Below are 17,585 nucleotides of genomic sequence, written 5' to 3' on the forward strand. Positions count from 1 at the left end.
CTACAGATCTGTAGTGAATTCCACGTCATCTCCCACAATTTATTTTCCTCTTTTCCGCTGATTACATATAAATTATTACCATATTAAACTGATATATTCTATTTTTAACAATTTAAATATTAATAACATACTATTTTTAAATTATAGTCAACCAATATAGCCAATACCATTGAGGCAAAATGTCTTACAGGTTCAGCAAATTTTACATAATGTCTTACAGGTCCAATTTAGCCAACAATTATAGCCAACGCCATTGGAGACGCTCTTATAAGCCTATAGTGGATCGACAAATATAGTCATCCATAGGATATTAGCTATAATAATATATAATGGGTGAGTATGGTTGGAGTGTGAATTTTTGAAGAGGTTGACTATATTTTTTATTTTTGACATGCCAACTAAGTTTTTAGCTAAGGACTATTCATGATTGGAGATGCTCTTAGAGATGTTCTGACTACAAATATCAAAATGTAAGTGTTAAAACTATACTTAGTTACATTAAATTTTGTTATGGTGTGTTTGGTTGGGGAGAATGGAATGAAATGAGTAAAAATTCTTGAAACTAATAGAGATAGGAAGAAAGTTTAAAAAAAAATTTGAGGGAGTGCAAAATTTTTATGATGAGATTTGAGAAGAAATTGAGGATAGGAGACAATGGAGCATTCCATCTAACATTGACGGTGTAATATTTGGTACATGTTGTAAGGAATGAAATGGAGAAAGGAATGTTATTTCTTAACCATTGTTCATAAAATAGTTCATTTTCATTTCATTCCTTTTGGAATCATTCACCCCAACCAAACACAACTTATTATTTATATAACTTAATCATGAAAAAGTCAAACATGATTAATATACAGCAAATTCCGTTTAGTGATCTGCATCTTCACATAAAAAATTAGTACACAAGCAATTGACTAAAAATAATGAGTTTATAGAACAGAATATTATCATTATCTATTTTGACATTTTATGTTCCTGGTATAATGGATCTAACAAATATTGCTATATTTTGACATTTTATGTTCCTAGTATCATGGATCTAACAAATATTAGCAGTGTCTATTCGCATGTGAAATTTTCTGAGATAGAAGACAAAGCATTGCCATCTACCAACCATTTAGTTGTAATCTTCTTACGGCCCTCCGTTTAATAGTATATTATCATCAAATTAAGAAGAGTTCAGCCACTCGAATTTTCGATATTCCTTTTTATTTCTCATCAAATGAATGGCATCTTCTTCTGGAAACCCTAGCTATTTTTAGCTTTGATGATCTATACACCGTCCCTAACGAACGATCGGCTCAGGTTTGAGCATGATGAATCACTTCGTGCCGACCTGTTGCCAATAAACTTTCCGGCCTCATATGAGAATGGAAAACTGGAGCATTTTCTGCATCGGTGGATGAAGAATCGAGAAAAGAATTTATTTATAATAAAATGAAAGGGTTTGTGCATCTTCAACGGCCTCCTAATTGGCTCCTAACTATAATATAAAAAATATGACTCTTAACAATTTAGTACAAATTTAAAAGTATGAACTTCAACAATGCTCTCTATATTTTTCCTCTATATCATATTTTAGTCATATTGGCTCTACTATAACAAAGATCCAAATTCAAAAGTGGGATTAAATTGGAGGGAAGGAATTTTTTATTGATAGAAATAAGTTAAGAGCTATGGGATGTCTCCTAACTTTAAGAAGAATATAAAGAGAAATAAGAGGCTCCTAGTAGAGCCACTTATAAGAGTCTTTTGGAACAATTTTTTTCTCATCCTCCTCAAATTTCAAGTTAAGAGCCTAAGTAAAGAGCCTCTTGGAGACCCTCTAACTCTATTTAAGTATCTATTTAAGTAGATCACTTTGGGTATCACAAGTGTAAACCACTTTAGTCATGGACTGGACTTGGCTAGCAATTGCAGTTGTACTTGCTTACCTTCTCCAGACATGGTTGAAGAAGAAAACTATAGGAAGAAACTTACCACCAGGTCCAAGAGGCCTTCCCATATTGGGACACCTCCATCTGTTAAGTAAAAACCCTCACCAAGATTTGCAAAAACTGGCTGAAAAACATGGCCCTATTATGTCAATGCGTTTTGGATTTGTTCCAAACATCATTGTGTCGTCGCCTCAAGCAGCTGAGCAGTTTCTTAAGACCTATGACCTTAATTTTGCTGGGAGGCCTTCTCTGGAGGCTTCTAAGTACATTTCCTATGGCCAAAAAAACTTGTCATTTTCAACATATGGTCCCTATTGGCGCAATATGCGCAAGTTGTGTACACTGGATTTACTCAGTAATCTCAAGATCAATTCTTTTCAATCTATGAGAAAGGAAGAGCTTGAGCTGTTGGTAGATGATATAAAAATTGCAGCTCGGGAAAGAACTGCTATTGATCTTGGTACCAAGGTCTCTTCTATGATCTCAGATATGACGTGTAGGATGATTTTTGGGAAAAGATTCGAGGACAAAGATTTAAGAGGGAGAAGGTTCCACGCCGTGATTCAAGAGGGCATGCAGCTGGCAGCTACCTTTAATCTTGGTGACTATTTTCCTTATCTTGGTGTACTTGATCTACAGGGAATGACTAAAAAATTGAAGGCTATAGCAGCACTATTTGATAGTTTTCTGGAAAAAATTCTTGATGAGCATGAGCAGTCAAAGGAGGATAAGCAAACCAAGGACTTTGTTGACACCATGTTGGACATCATGAAATCTGGAGAGGCAGAGTTTAAGTTTGATCGTGGCCATGTCAAAGCTACTCTACTGGTACTTTACATTTGTATATACGTACATACAGAATTTAGTTTTGCTCTTTTCAAGAATTTGGCATCCTGTTATTGTTATCCAGATTTCAGTGGACACAAGTCAGTCGGCATAAATGTTAGGGTCACCCCGCCCCGCTCAACCCCGATCCGGTCCCCGTCCTGTTCGGATCGGGGATTCGGGGAATTTTTCGAGGGCGGAGCGGGGATCGGGGAGAGTTTTATAAAAAATTCGGGGATCGGGGCGGATTCGTGGATTCGTGTCTCCCCGCCCCCATCCCCGACCCCGGTTATAAATACTCTCTCCATCCCAAATTAGATGAGCTTGTTGACTTTAGGCACGTAACTTAAGGTGCACTGACCGTCTAGTTCTGAAATTTAAATTTTAAAATTTTCTTTTGTAATTAAAAATTTCATATTTAAATTTTTATTTGCAAAAATAAAATTTTAAAAATAAGTAATATAGCTATGCAGTCAATGAACTTTAAAGTGCGTGCCCGAAGTCAACGAGCTCATCTAATTTGGGATGGAGGTAGTATATAATAATAATAATAATAATAATAATAATAATAATAATAATAATAATAATAATAATAATAATAATAATAATAATAATAATAATATATTTATATATATTAGACTAAATAAATTATTAAAAATAGATAACTTTTATAATATTATTAAAATTTAAAAATAATCTTTATTTTTATTGATCGCTTATAATTATATTGTAATATAAAATATTTTATAATTTTAGAATTGTCGTTTATTTATATTATAAAACAATTTTAATATGATTTTATGTTGAAAATATGATATAATATTATTTTATTAGCATATTAGGAGTTAGTTGTTTGTTTTTTCTATTAAAAAGTATATTATATATTATAAAATTATTATTATTTTATAATAATCCCCGTTCCGGGTTCTGGTCGGGGTCGGGATAGGTATTGAATTCGGGGATCGGGGCGGCGATAGCACTCCCGACCCCGAAGTGCCCCGTGCCCATCCCTCATAAATGTACGAATTTCTTAAGACTTATTTTTGCAGGACATGTTTGCTGGTGGAATAGACACTGCTGCAACTGCCATCGAATGGCTATTCTCTGAACTCTTGAGAAATCCACGAGTAATGAAGAAAGTTCAGAAAGAACTGGAAGAAGTAATTGGTACGGACAAGATGGTGAAGGAATCAGATCTAGAAAGCTTAAAATACTTGGATATGGTTATCAAAGAATCCTTCAGGCTTCACCCAGTGGCACCGTTATTACTCCCTCATGAATGCATAGAGGACTGCACCATTGATGGCTTTTATATTCCTAAGAAGTCCCGAATAATCGTGAACACATGGGCTATAGGCCGGGATCCCAAGGTATGGAAAGATGCAGAAACTTTCAACCCAGAAAGATTTGTTGGGAGTACTATAGATCTTCGAGGACGTGATTTCGAACTTCTTCCATTTGGCTCTGGAAGAAGAGGGTGTCCTGGAATACAATTGGGTCTCACTGTCATGCGCCTAGTGGTAGCTCAATTGTTGCATTGTTTTGATTGGGATCTTCCTAACGGAATGCAGCCATCAGAACTTGACATGACTGAGGAATTCGGGCTCGTTGTTGCAAGGGCTACGCACCTTGTGGCCATTCCTACCTGTCGCCTTCACCAAAGCTAGGCGCCTATCAAGTAATACCGCTTGCTATAAACATTACATCCTATACTTATGTTTATGTAGTACTTCATTGAAGTGTCTTGTACACAGGAACACCTCTTATGTACTCAAATGAAAATGCATTGAGAAAATATGATTCCTTTTGTTTTATTGCTTGGCCTCAATCATTCATAGCAAGTAGTTTAGTTTTATACTCACCATCAGATTCTTAAATTTAGTTTAAATTGTAACAAGTGCCTAAAAATAGTCACAGAGAGCGAGAGGTCCCGGTATTACACTGCGGCAAATTCTGATGAAACTATTTGTGTATAAAGGTAACTTATGATATTTGGTGAATGATGTGAAGTTGCTATTAACTGAGCTACAAACCGCTACTCAAGAAATCAAAAAAAGGGCCTCATATATATGGGGTTAATGCTCTATTTCACCTAATCAAAACTTTCAGTTGACGTACCGAGTCAAAAAAGTTTTCAGTCAACTAATTGTATCTTTTAAAACTTTCAAGTAGGCAATTCTGTTAGTTTCCGTTGAATTTCTCTAGCCGTGATGAAAACGCTTATCCATCGTCCAGGCATGATTTCTCAGCACGCCATATCTCTCTCTCCGTCTCCCTTCCATCCTTCGTCGTCGACGTCCATGGCGGCTTCCTTTGCCGCCCTCCGCCCATACTCCTCTAACTCAGGCTCACAACGCACCTAATACACATACAATACAAACACAACCATTCCCCTATCTCCCTTATGCATCTTCGCCCTCCAATCTCCTTTATACTCCTCCAATTGCAACCAGGAGCCGTCACTGACGGCGCTCCATGGTGGCCTGCGACCTCTCCTCCGGCTTCATTTGTACCCCCGTATCACCCTCTTCACCACCCAAAACCAATTTACCCCTCAATTGCACAAAACACTACCAGAAATCAGAAGCCCCCAATTCAAACCCTAACTCTAGTTTAAGAACCCTAATTATACAATGAGCTTACCGCAGTTCGTGTCCATTAATTTCTGTCAAAAGTGTTCAAGTACTTATATTTATTTTCTTGGCCCTTCACCTTCCTAACTTCAAATTGGCTTCGGTTTGCGTCCAAAAATGTTTTTCCGTTAAAATAGATTACTCTCCCTCTGTCCCATTTAATTGTATACGTTTCTTTTCAACTGCTCGACACGCATTTCAATGCTCTTATCAAACATAGTTCCGTGACTTATTTTTGAGATTTTTTTTTTCTGAATAAAAATATAACATCCAAACTTTAATTCAGAAAAAGAAAATTTTAAAAATAAATTACATAACTACATTTTACAGGAGCATTAAAGTCCGTGTCGCGTCCCCGTCCCCCAATGTATACTACTCAGGGGGACCGAGGGAGTATATTTTTGTTAAAATATAATCATGATTGCTAAATGCAGTAAAAAATTACTTAACGAAGTAACCAGAATTTACTCTTACGTCCCTGACTTGTATTTTGTGCATTGCATAGGAAACGAGAGATGAAGAAAGTTAATAATGCATTTAATGTTCAGGAGCTGCATTGTGCGTAAAAACATTTATCAAACTACTACCTTACTGTAACAGTTTTCTACTATTATCTTCGTATTTTCCTTTTCAAGTGCTTTTTTCTAGTACTAGTAATATTTTATTTTGTGTTTTATAAGCATTTTTAGGAATATTGAACACAAACTTTCTTTAAATATTTGAAAAGCTTTTACTTGTAAATTTAAATTTACCTATTTGAATTTTGATATATAAGATAAAATAATTTAAGAAACTATGCCTTCTATGCACGGCGTAGAAAGTCGACAAATAATTTATAATAAAAGTAATATTACAGAATTAAAATGTCTAAGAACGACATGATTACATAAAAAAATACACTCACTATCTCAAATAAAGTTTTATGTTCAACCTTTTTTTAATGGACCGTCCGTTTTTCGTTCAATAATTAAAATATGGTCCTTTAATATGGCAAAAAAATAATATGGTCCTTTAATAATTTTTAGAAACTAAAAGAAAATTTAAAAAAATTATTATAAAATTCTAAAATTTTACAATTATATTTAATATGTGTTTTAGTCAAAATTTAATAAATTTGGCTAAAAAAATGAAAACGATTAATTTAAAATAGTGATAATATGTAATTTTACTATGATAAAATACATCAAACGAAGGTAAAAAGATGATTTTATAATGAGACAAAAACGTAAATAATGTTGATGTTAAATATTCCATCATTTTTAGATCGTTTACTAAAATAATATAATTTTAAATATAATATGATAGAAACAAATTTAATACTAGCAAATAAAACAAAAAAAATAAACATTTATGAGGAAATATAGACCTAACAACACATCAAGGTATTAAATAAATTTAATGAGGGAGGATGGATACTCCCTCCGTCCCAAAATACATGTCACATTTGACTTTTAACTAGTTAAATTGACTATAGTTTGACTGCAATTTATATGTATTATATAATTGAAAAAAATGAAAAAAAAATATCATTAAAAAAATATATAATTTAAATTAGATGACTTTAAAAGAGTAAAAGCTTTTTTCCCCCTTGAAAACGGAGTAGAAGTTATACATAGTAGTACGCGACTACATTTAATAAGACAGTGAGTATTCAATACAGCAAAAGACTTAGTTGTAATTTCTGATTACTGCACGGAGTAATTTTTTACTGCATGTAGCAACACCCATAATAATTGATTATATTCTAATTTAATAGTTTATATTTAAAAAGTAAATTTTACTTTGCAAAAAAGAGAGCAAATTTTACTTGGCAAAAAAGAGAGTATCTCAAACATGAATAGTCATTAGCTATAAACTGAGTTGAAATACCAAAACTAAAAATTATAGTCAATAAACCAAACCAAACAAAACGTGCTCAGTATATCCCGCTTAAAGCAGGGTCTGAAGAGGATAAAATGTACGCAGACCATGCCTCTACCCTTAAAGTAGAGAGGCTGTTTCCGTGAGACCCCCCGGCTTAATGCACAATAAATAAAATAGTGTGTGATAAAATATAATATAATACTTTAGCCCATGGCCTTCTTCACATGGAACTTACCTAAAAATTTCTCGATTATCGGTAATGTTTGACGTGGTGAAGTCCAGTGAAGAAAACAAACGGTTAAATCAAGAACCATTACTTACACGGATTGCAAAATTGAAAGCGTGGGAGAAGAGATCGGTGCCAACCAAATTGGAACCCAAAATCTTGAAATCTTACAATGATTTGCACATTAACAGCGATGAAGACTTCCCAAAACCCATTTTCAATAATATACCAAGAACAACCCCATGGACTCTCACTACTTTAATCGCGCTGCATTCCACCGGAATGACTTCTGAAACTCTCTCAGACAACCCTGACGATTGTGTCGCTTTGACAACCGCCACACCGTAACCGTCTGATAGCAGACACACCACAACAATTCTCAAATGACCACAACTTGACAATGTTGTGAAGGCGCCCTCGAGCGGAAGAGCAAATCAATTAGGAATTGTTTAAACATTCGAAACTCCCTCATAGAATAGATGAGAACATCAGTTTGCATGATTCAAAACAAGTGACTCATTCACCGAAAAAAAGTGTGCAATGTATATAGCAGAGTGAATGTGACTAGACTCCACAAATTTCCAAAACATGTGATTACATGTGCCGCACAAAGTTGAAGAAAAGATGAACGAAATCTTGAAGATTGGGAGAGAAGAATATGAGAGCGGTTAGAGCGGTTTATACCAGAGAGTATATATGAATGATTGAGATTATATGTGTACTTATAATGTCCATTCAATTTTTAATGTCAAGAAAACGATTTAAATTAGGTTTAGTGACCGTTCAAACAGAAACGTATGCATAATTGCATGAATGAAAAGACAATGCGGTGCGTAAATTATAGTCAATCTCTTCACAAAATCACACTTCAGCCATACTCTCCCATGAATGATTATATTATGTACTCTCGCATGAATGATTATATTATGTCGAACCTCTATAAGCTTGTAAGAAATCTGCAGGAAGATTACACATCATTTATTGTCATATTAAATTGATATATTCTATTTATAAAAGTCTATAATTTTAGCAAACCTCCCGTGAATGATTATATTATGTCGAACCTCTACAAACCTTCCATGAATGATCATATTATGCACGAAGATTACACATCATTTATTACTATATTAAATTGATATATTCTATAAATAAAAGTCTAAATATTAATAACTGATAAAAACGTAATAATTATTTGGAGAGAATAAGAGAGAACTTCATTTTCATTCATATCTTCAACCAAGTACATAGGAGGTTAATATAAGCTATACATGTGTAGGTTACAAAGAAATTAAAAGCTGAAAGTCTAGGTGTTTAAAGCTGGTTAACATAAATATGAGTAATTTATGAGTCATCCAATTAATTACATAACACTCCCCCTTGGATGACTTGTACTAACATCAAGCCTCGTTAAAACCTTACTAGGAAAAACCCAATGGGAAAAACCCTGTGAATGAAAAAGAGTACATGTGTTGTACATAATGTAATGTAAAGGAAATACCATATCTCCCCCTCATTTCAATATATCTCGAATTTTACGCATTCCAATCTTGTGTACCATTTTCTCGAAAGAAGATGTAGGAAGCGGTTTCGTGAACAAATCTGCTGGATTTTCACATGATCGAATCTGACAAACTTCAATTTCACCTCGTTGCTGAAGTTCATGGGTGAAGAAGAACTTTGGATCAATGTGCTTTGTTCGATCTCCCTTAATATAACCTTCTCTAGTCTGAGTGATACATGCTTCGTTATCTTCGAATATAACTGTAGGACTCCCTTTATTTACTGAAAGACCACATGACTCTCGGATATGGTAGACTAGAGATCTAAGCCATACACATTCTCGACTTGCTTCATGAAGTGCCAATAGTTCAGCATGATTTGAGGAAGTTGCTGCAAGGGTCTGCTTTGTAGATCTCCAAGATATTGCAGTATCACCATATGTGAAAATGTAACCTGTTTGTGATCTTCCTTTATGGGGATCAGATCGATATCCAGCATCTGCATAACCAACTAACTCCACTTTCGAGTCTTTCGAGTAAAATAAACCCATATCCATGGTCCCTCGAAGATATCTAAATATTTGTTTAACACCGGTCCAATGTCTTCGAGTTGGAGCAGAACTATGTCTTGCTAACAAATTAACAGAAAATGAAATATCAGGACGTGTACAATTTGCAAGATACATTAGTGCGCCAATGGCACTCAAATATGGTACTTCAGGACCAAGAAGTTCTTCTCCCTTTTCTTTTGGGCGAAATGGATCCTTTTTCTTTTCAAGTGAGCGAACAACCATGGGTGTACTCACAGGATATGCTTTATCCATAATAAATCTTTTAAGGATCTTTTCAATATATGAGGATTGGTGGACAAAGATTCCTTTAGATAAATGCTCAACTTGAAAACCAAGGCATAACTTTGTTTTGCCCAAGTCTTTCATTTCAAATTCACTTTTCAAATATTCAATGGTCTCATGAAGTTCATCTGGGGTCCCAGTGATATTTAAGTCATCAAAATAAACTGCAATGATAGGAAACCCCATTTTTGTCCTTTTAACAAAAACACATGGACAAATCACATTATTAATATAACCATTTTTCATAAGGTATTCACTTAGACGATTATACCACATCCGACCCGATTGTTTCAATCCATATAATGATCTTCGCAACTTAATTGAGTAAATATCTCGGGGTCTTGAACTACATGCTTCGGGAATTTTTAAGCCATCGGGGATTTTCATGTAAATGTCATTGTCTAGTGAGCCATATAAGTAGGCTGTCACAACATCCATTAAATTCATTTGAAGCCCTTCGAGAATTGATAAACTTAGTAAAAATCCGAATGTTGTTGCATCCATTACCGGTGAATAAGTTTCTTTATAATCAATTCCCGGTCTTTGTGAGAAACCTTGTGCAACAAGTCGTGCCTTGTATCTCACAATTTCATATTTCTCATTTCTTTTGCGCACAAATACCCATCTATAACCAACGGGTATCACACCTGCAGGTGTTTGGACAATTGGTCCAAAAACTTGACGTTTTTCAAGTGATTTTAATTCTGCCTCAATAGCTTCTTTCCATTTTGGCCAATCATTTCTTCTTTTACATTCGTAGATCGATCTCGGTTCATGATCCTCGATTTCTTCAGAAATGTCAAGGGCAGTTTCATATGCAAATATTTCGTCCATAACCATTTCTTTTCTATTCCACTTTTTGCCTGAAATGATATAATTTATCGAGATCTCTTCATTATCCTCACTTTCAGGTGTTTGATCATACTTTGAAGACGTCTCTTCAGTGATCAATTCCATTTCTTTTGGAATGATGTCATTTGATGTACCAGCTTGCTTATCAAGTTTCCTTGCCTTTCTAGGATTTTTATCCTTGGATCCAATAGGTCTGCCACGCTTCTGGCGTGCTTTAGACTCGTTTGCTAGCATTATCTTATTTACTTCATCAGGAAGCTTAATTTTACAAGGAACATTGATTGCTGGAATATGTGACTTTGTCACTGTCTTGACATCTGTAAATGCATCTGGCAATTTATTCGCCACTTCTTGTAGGTGGATAATTTTTTGAACTTCAAGTTCACACTGATTTGTACGAGGATCAAAATGAGACAGGGATGCGGCATTCCACAAAATTTCTTTTCTTTCTTTTTCAAAATTTGACTTATCTCCCCCTAATGCAGGAAAAACTGTCTCAACAAACTGACAATCGGCAAATCTTGCCTTGAATAAATCACCAGTTAAGGGTTCCAAATATTTTATAATTGAGGGAGAGTCGAACCCAACGTATACCCCTAATCTTCTTTGGGGTCCCATTTTTGTTCGTAGGGGAGGAGATATTGGAACATATACAGCACACCCAAATGTTCTTTGTTAGATATAATTGATGATTACTAATGTTCTTAAAGTTTGTTTTAGAACAGGAGTGATTAGAGTTTAAGCTGGAAGCTGATCAGAGTTTGATGAAGCTGATCAGAGTTTAATAAAGTCTGACCAGAGTTTGATAAAGTCTGATCAGAGTTTACATAGTCAAGACTCGTCAGAGTTTACACGTGGAAAGAGCTCAGAAGCGGATATACTTCAAGGAAGGATAGAAGCGGAGGAGTGATTTGCTGACTATGGAAACTAAACAGAAAACAGTAGCAATCTTTGATTGATAGAATACATAGCTGATTTATAGGATATCAAATCAGAGATTGATTTTGTAACTGTGTCTATATAAACACAGATTAGGGTTACTCTATAGGAGTTGAGTTATCGAGTACATTGGTAAGAACCCTAGCAACTCTTAGTGATAATATATAAATCACTGAGAGAGTTTTTGTAACCATTCAAGCTTTGTGAATAAGAGTTTACTGCTTTCAATCTCTTATATTGTTATTCTGCTTTATTGATTGTGTTCACTATATTAACTTAAATAGTGAGTTCATAGGACCTAACAAGTGGTATCAGAGCCAACTCTGTTAAGATAACTACAGTGAGATCTTAATCACAATCATGTCTGAAAAATCACAAGCTTCATCTTTTAGAGTTCCAATCCTTAAGGCATCTGAATATCCAGTCTGGAAAGAGAGAATGATCATATTCTTAGACTCTGTTGATCCAGAATACCTTGACAGGATCTATGATGGACCACATATGCCCACCAAGCTCTCTGTTGGGCTTGCAGATGAACCTCAGAAGATGGTTCCAAAAGAAAAGAAAGATTATACCCCTGAGGACATCTTGTCAATTGGTAAAGACTCTAAGGTGAAACACCTTCTGCACAGTGCCCTTGATAATGCAATGTCTAATAGGGTGATTGGGTGCAAAACTGCTAAACAAATCTGGGATGCTCTGGAAACCAGATGTCAGGGAACTCAGGCCATAAAGAAAAACAGAAAAACAATCCTTACACAGGAGTATGAGCACTTTGACTCAAAATCTGGTGAGTCCTTGACAGATCTGTATGACAGATTTGTCAAACTGTTGAATGACTTATCTCTGGTGAACAAGGAATATGATCTTGAAGACTCAAACCTCAAATTCCTTCTGGCTCTTCCTGAAAAATGGGATTTGAAAGTCACTACAATAAGAGACAATCTTGATCTTGGAGAAATGTCTCTTGATGATGTTTATGGAAGACTGAAGACTCATGAACTTGAGATGGAGCAGAGGAGCAAACGTCATGGAGGAAAATCAAAGTCTGTTGCTCTGAAAGTTCAAGAGGAAGCTGCTAAGAGCAAAGGAAAAGCTCATGTCACAAAGTCTGACATTGAGTCATCAAACTCTGATGACTCAAACTCTGATGTTCCCTCAGACTCTGAAGAAAGTGATGATGAGATGATGCAGTTAGCAGCATTGATGGTGAAAAGCTTCAAGAAGTTGGCCTACAAAAAGTTCAACAAAGGCAAAAGTTTTTCCAGGAAAGACAGAAACTCTGACAGAGTTTATGATAAGAAGAACTTTAGGAAGAATGAGAGCAAGGAAGGGAAAGCTGGAAAAGCTGACAAGTACACCTGTTTCAACTTTGGTGAAAAGGGTCACTTTGCATCTGAATGCAAGAAAGCCAAGAAAGAAAAGGAAAAAGCCTTTATCACCAAGAAAGGAAACTGGACAGATACATCTGATTCAGAAGAAGAAGTCAATTATGCTCTGATGGCAAACACTGACAACAACTCTGAATCTACTGCTAAGGTACCTCATTCTACTCTTGCCTTTGATACTGAAGATATAACTGAGTTAAGATTGTTCCTTAAAACTTTGCATATCAGCTTTAGAGATCAGACTTTAGAGAATGAGAGATTAAAATCTGAAACTCTAAGTGTAAAGAAAAGGAATGATTATCTAGAAAAAGAATTAGTTCAGATGTTAGAAGTTCAGAAAGAGAGAGATGATGCTGTCATTGTCAAAGATGAATTATTAAAGAGGTATGCATCTCTTCAATCAGAACTTGCTAAGGAAAGGGATATTATTAAAACATGGACTAATTCAGGCAAAACTACTCAGGATATCTTAGGTAGTGGAAACTGGAAGAAGGGACTAGGTTACACTGATAACTCAGAAGCTGAGTCATCAAAAGCAGAGTTTGTTAAAACTCAAAAACCTAAGGTTAAACCTGTTAAATTTGTTGCTGAATCCTCTAAGTCTAAACAGATTAGACCAGAATCAGAGATTAACAACAATTTAAAATCTGATAAGCCCAAACAGGTTAACATAGGACTGATGACTCAGAAACAGCTTATGTTCATAAGCTTAAAGAGGTAAAGTCTGATGACAAAAACAAGGAGCCTAGGAAAAATAAAAATGGCAAGGTTGGAATAGACAAGAGTAATAACTACATGCCTATTCCAAATGCACCTAGGAAGACATGCCATAACTGTGGAAATACTAATCATCTTGCTAATTTTTGCAGGAAGAACAAGGACATTAACTCTTTACCTACAAAGTCTGGAGTTAGAAAAAGTAGTATTAGATATAAAACATAAGATCCATGTTTTCATTGTGGTAGTTTATGGCATTCTATTTATACTTGCAAAGAATATCATAGTTTGTATTATGATTATTATCAATTGAAACCTTCTTTGAAAAAGGTTAATAAAAACTCTGCAAGTACAAAATCTGTTTCTAGTACAAACTCTGATCCAAAGTCTGTTAGCTCAAACTCTGATAATGATAATTCCGCTGCAAAAGCTAACAAACTTAATAAGGCCAAGGGATCCAAGCAAGTCTGGGTCCTTAAAACTAACAATTAGTGGTCTTTGTGATTGCAGGGCAACAGGAAGAATATCCTAGTCTTGGACAGTGGATGTTCAGGACACATGACTGGAAATAAGGCCCTGCTGTCAGAGTTTGTGGAGAAAGCTGGCCCAAGTGTTTCTTATGGAGATGGCAACATAGGAAGGACTCTGGGATATGGCAACATCAATCTTGGAAATGTCATCATCTCAAGTGTAGCTCTTGTTCAAGGGCTAAAACACAATTTACTCTCTGTCAGTCAGATCTGTGACAGAGGATATCATGTTGATTTCTATGAAGAACACAGTGAGATAGTAAGCAAGTCAACAGGCAAGGTGGCAGTGATTGCTCACAGACATGGAAATATTTATGAAATCCACTTGCCTACAAACTCTGAAGGAAAAGCAATTTGCCTATCTACAAGAATCTCTGCAGAAGAAAGTTGGAAATGGCATAAGAAGATCTCACATCTCAATTTCAACTCCATAAATGAGCTTATAAAGAAAAAGCTTGTAAGAGGACTCCCTGAATCACTACTCACTTCAGATGGTCTACGTGATTCATGTCAAAAGGCCAAGCAGAGAAAGACATCCTTCAAGAGTAAGACTGAATTCTCAATAAAGAAACCATATTATCTTCTACATGTTGATCTATTTGGACCAGTTAATGTACCATCCATTGCAAGGAAGAAATATGCTCTTGTCATTGTTGATGAGTATACCAGATACACTTGGGTATATTTTCTTCACTCTAAAGATGAAACAGCTCTGCATCTGATGGATCATGTGAAACAACTGGACCATGGATCTGAAGACAAAGTAAAGATCATTAGAAGTGATAATGGAACTGAGTTCAGAAATTCAACAATGGAAGAGTTCTGCAAAGAAAGAGGTGTAGTACAACAATTTTCTGCACCTGGTACACTACAGCAAAATGGTGTAGTTGAAAGGAAAAACAGGACTCTAATAGAAGCTGCCAGAACTATGCTTGATGAGGCTAAATTACCTACTTATTTCTGGGCAGAAGCTGTTCAAACAGCTTGTTTCACTCAAAATGCAACTCTGATTAATAAACATGGCAAGACCCCATATGAGATGGTGAAGAAAAAGAAGCCAAATCTGAAGTATTTTCATGTATTTGGGTGCAAATGCTTTGTTTTGAAGACTCATCCAGAACAGCTTACCAAGTTTGATTTAAAAGCTGATGAAGGCATTTTTGTAGGTTATCCTCTGACAACAAAGGCCTTCAGAGTCTATAATCTGAGAACCAAGGTGATCATGGAATCCATACATGTGTCATTTGATGACAAAAGAATTATGGGTTTAGCAGATATGGATGATCATGAAGAACTGCATTTTGAAAATGAGGAAATATTCTCTGATTCGACAAACTCTGATGAACAGTCAAACTCTGACTGTAAACAAAATACAGCAAACTCTGGTGAAAATTTACAAGTTCATGATGATGAAGCACATGTTGAGGGGGAGCATCAGAATGTTTCAGACTCTACCCAAGACTCATCAGAGAATGCTGACTCAAACTCATCAGAGAATACTGATTCAAACTCTGATAGCACAAATGCAGGGGGAGCTACAGAGAATAATCAACAGAATCAGGAGAGCATGGATCAAGGGGGAGGATCCAATGATGAAAGTAGCCAACTTCCACAAGCTAGGAAGTGGACAAAATCTCATACACCTGACTTGATAATTGGAAATCCAGAAGCAGGTGTGCAAACAAGGACAGCTACAGCAAATGAGTGTTTACATCATTGCTTTCTGTCACAAACAGAACCTAAGAAAGTGGAGGAAGCTCTTCAAGATGCTGACTGGATTCAAGCAATGCAAGAAGAGCTAAATGAGTTTGAGAGAAATAAAGTCTGGACCCTAGTACCAAGACCTAAAGATAGATCCATAGTTGGTACAAAATGGGTTTTCAGAAACAAAACTGACAGTGAGGGTGTCATTACAAGGAATAAAGCAAGACTTGTTGCAAAAGAGTATTCACAACAGGAAGGTATTGACTATGATGAGACATTTGCCCCAGTTGCAAGATTGGAGGCAATTAGAATCTTTCTGGCTTATGCTGCTCACAAGAAATTCAAGGTAGTCCAGATGGATGTCAAGAGTGCTTTTATGAATGGAAAACTGGATGAAGAGGTATATGTTGAACAACCTCCAGGATTTGTGGATCCAAAGCATCCAGACTATGTCTACAGGTTGGACAAAGCTCTCTATGGACTAAAGCAGGCTCCAAGGGCATGGTATGAAACTCTAGCTCAATTTCTTCTTGAAAGTGGATTCACTAGAGGTACCATAGACAAAACCTTGTTTTATTTGAATCATGGAAATGATCTGCTTTTAGTCCAAATCTATGTTGATGATATCATTTTTGGTTCCACGAATGCTAAACTCTGTCAAAGATTTGCCAAGCTCATGCAGTCTAGATACCAAATGAGCATGATGGGGGAACTCAGTTATTTTCTGGGTTTACAAGTTAAACAGACTGAAGATGGGATTTTTATAAATCAAGCCAAGTATACCAGAAATCTCTTGAAGAAATTTGGTATGCAAGACAGTTCAGCTGCAACTACCCCTATGGCAACAGCAACCAAGCTAGACAAAGATACTGGTGCATCAGTGGATATCACAAACTATAGAGGAATGATTGGATCATTGCTTTATCTGACTGCAAGTAGACCAGACATAATGTATGCCACATGTCTATGTGCAAGATTTCAGGCAGATCCAAGAGAGCCTCATCTGATTGCAGTAAAGAGGATATTCAGATATCTCAAGGGAACCACATCATTGGGATTATGGTATCCTAGAGAATCAGATTTTAGTCTAATTGGATACTCTGATGCAGATTTTGCAGGTTGCAAAATTGACAGGAAAAGCACAAGTGGGAGCTGTCAATTTCTAGGTGGAAGACTTGTTTCTTGGTACAGCAAGAAGCAAAAGTCAATATCAACATCAACAGCAGAGTCAGAGTATATAGCAGCAGGCAGCTGCTGTGCTCAAATTCTTTGGATGAAGAATCAATTGTTGGACTATGGGTTATCCTTTTCTAAAATTCCTATTTATTGTGATAACCAAAGTGCTATTGCTATGACAGGAAACCCAGTTCAACATTCTCTGACAAAGCACATCAGTATAAGATATCATTTTATAAGGGAGCATGTGCTGTAAGGAACCATTGAACTTCACTTTGTTCCCACTGAACAGCAGCTAGCATACATATTCACCAAACCACTAAGTGAAGTAACCTTTACAAGGCTGGTGAATGAGCTAGGAATGATATCAGGAACTGAGTAAACATAATGGTCAGATCTTTCAAGTTTAAATTGTCAAATTACCATATGTATTGCTCAC

General features: G+C 35.8%; 1 protein-coding gene across 1 annotated transcript; it reads left to right on the forward strand.

Annotated features, from left to right (window-relative positions):
* Window positions 1–1,220: 1,220 nt before the first annotated feature.
* On the forward strand, window positions 1,221–4,765 carry LOC108197366 (cytochrome P450 71AU50). The gene is made up of 2 exons (XM_017364962.2): window positions 1,221–2,768; window positions 3,815–4,765. The coding sequence occupies exons 1-2, from the start codon at window positions 1,896–1,898 to the stop codon at window positions 4,430–4,432; spliced, it is 1,491 nt and encodes a 496-aa protein (XP_017220451.1). The 5' UTR covers window positions 1,221–1,895; the 3' UTR covers window positions 4,433–4,765.
* The last annotated feature ends 12,820 nt before the right edge of the window (window positions 4,766–17,585 follow it).

Source organism: Daucus carota, chromosome 1 (assembly GCF_001625215.2).
Source record: "Daucus carota subsp. sativus chromosome 1, DH1 v3.0, whole genome shotgun sequence".
NCBI classification, from domain to species: Eukaryota; Viridiplantae; Streptophyta; class Magnoliopsida; order Apiales; family Apiaceae; genus Daucus; species Daucus carota.

Coding starts and splice junctions, on each gene's coding strand:
- LOC108197366 (XM_017364962.2), top strand. CDS start 1,896: ATGGACTGGACTTGGCTAGCAATTGCAGTTGTACTTGCTTACCTTCTC. Junction 2,769..3,814: donor ATGTCAAAGCTACTCTACTG/GTACTTTACATT, acceptor TTATTTTTGCAG/GACATGTTTGCTGGTGGAAT.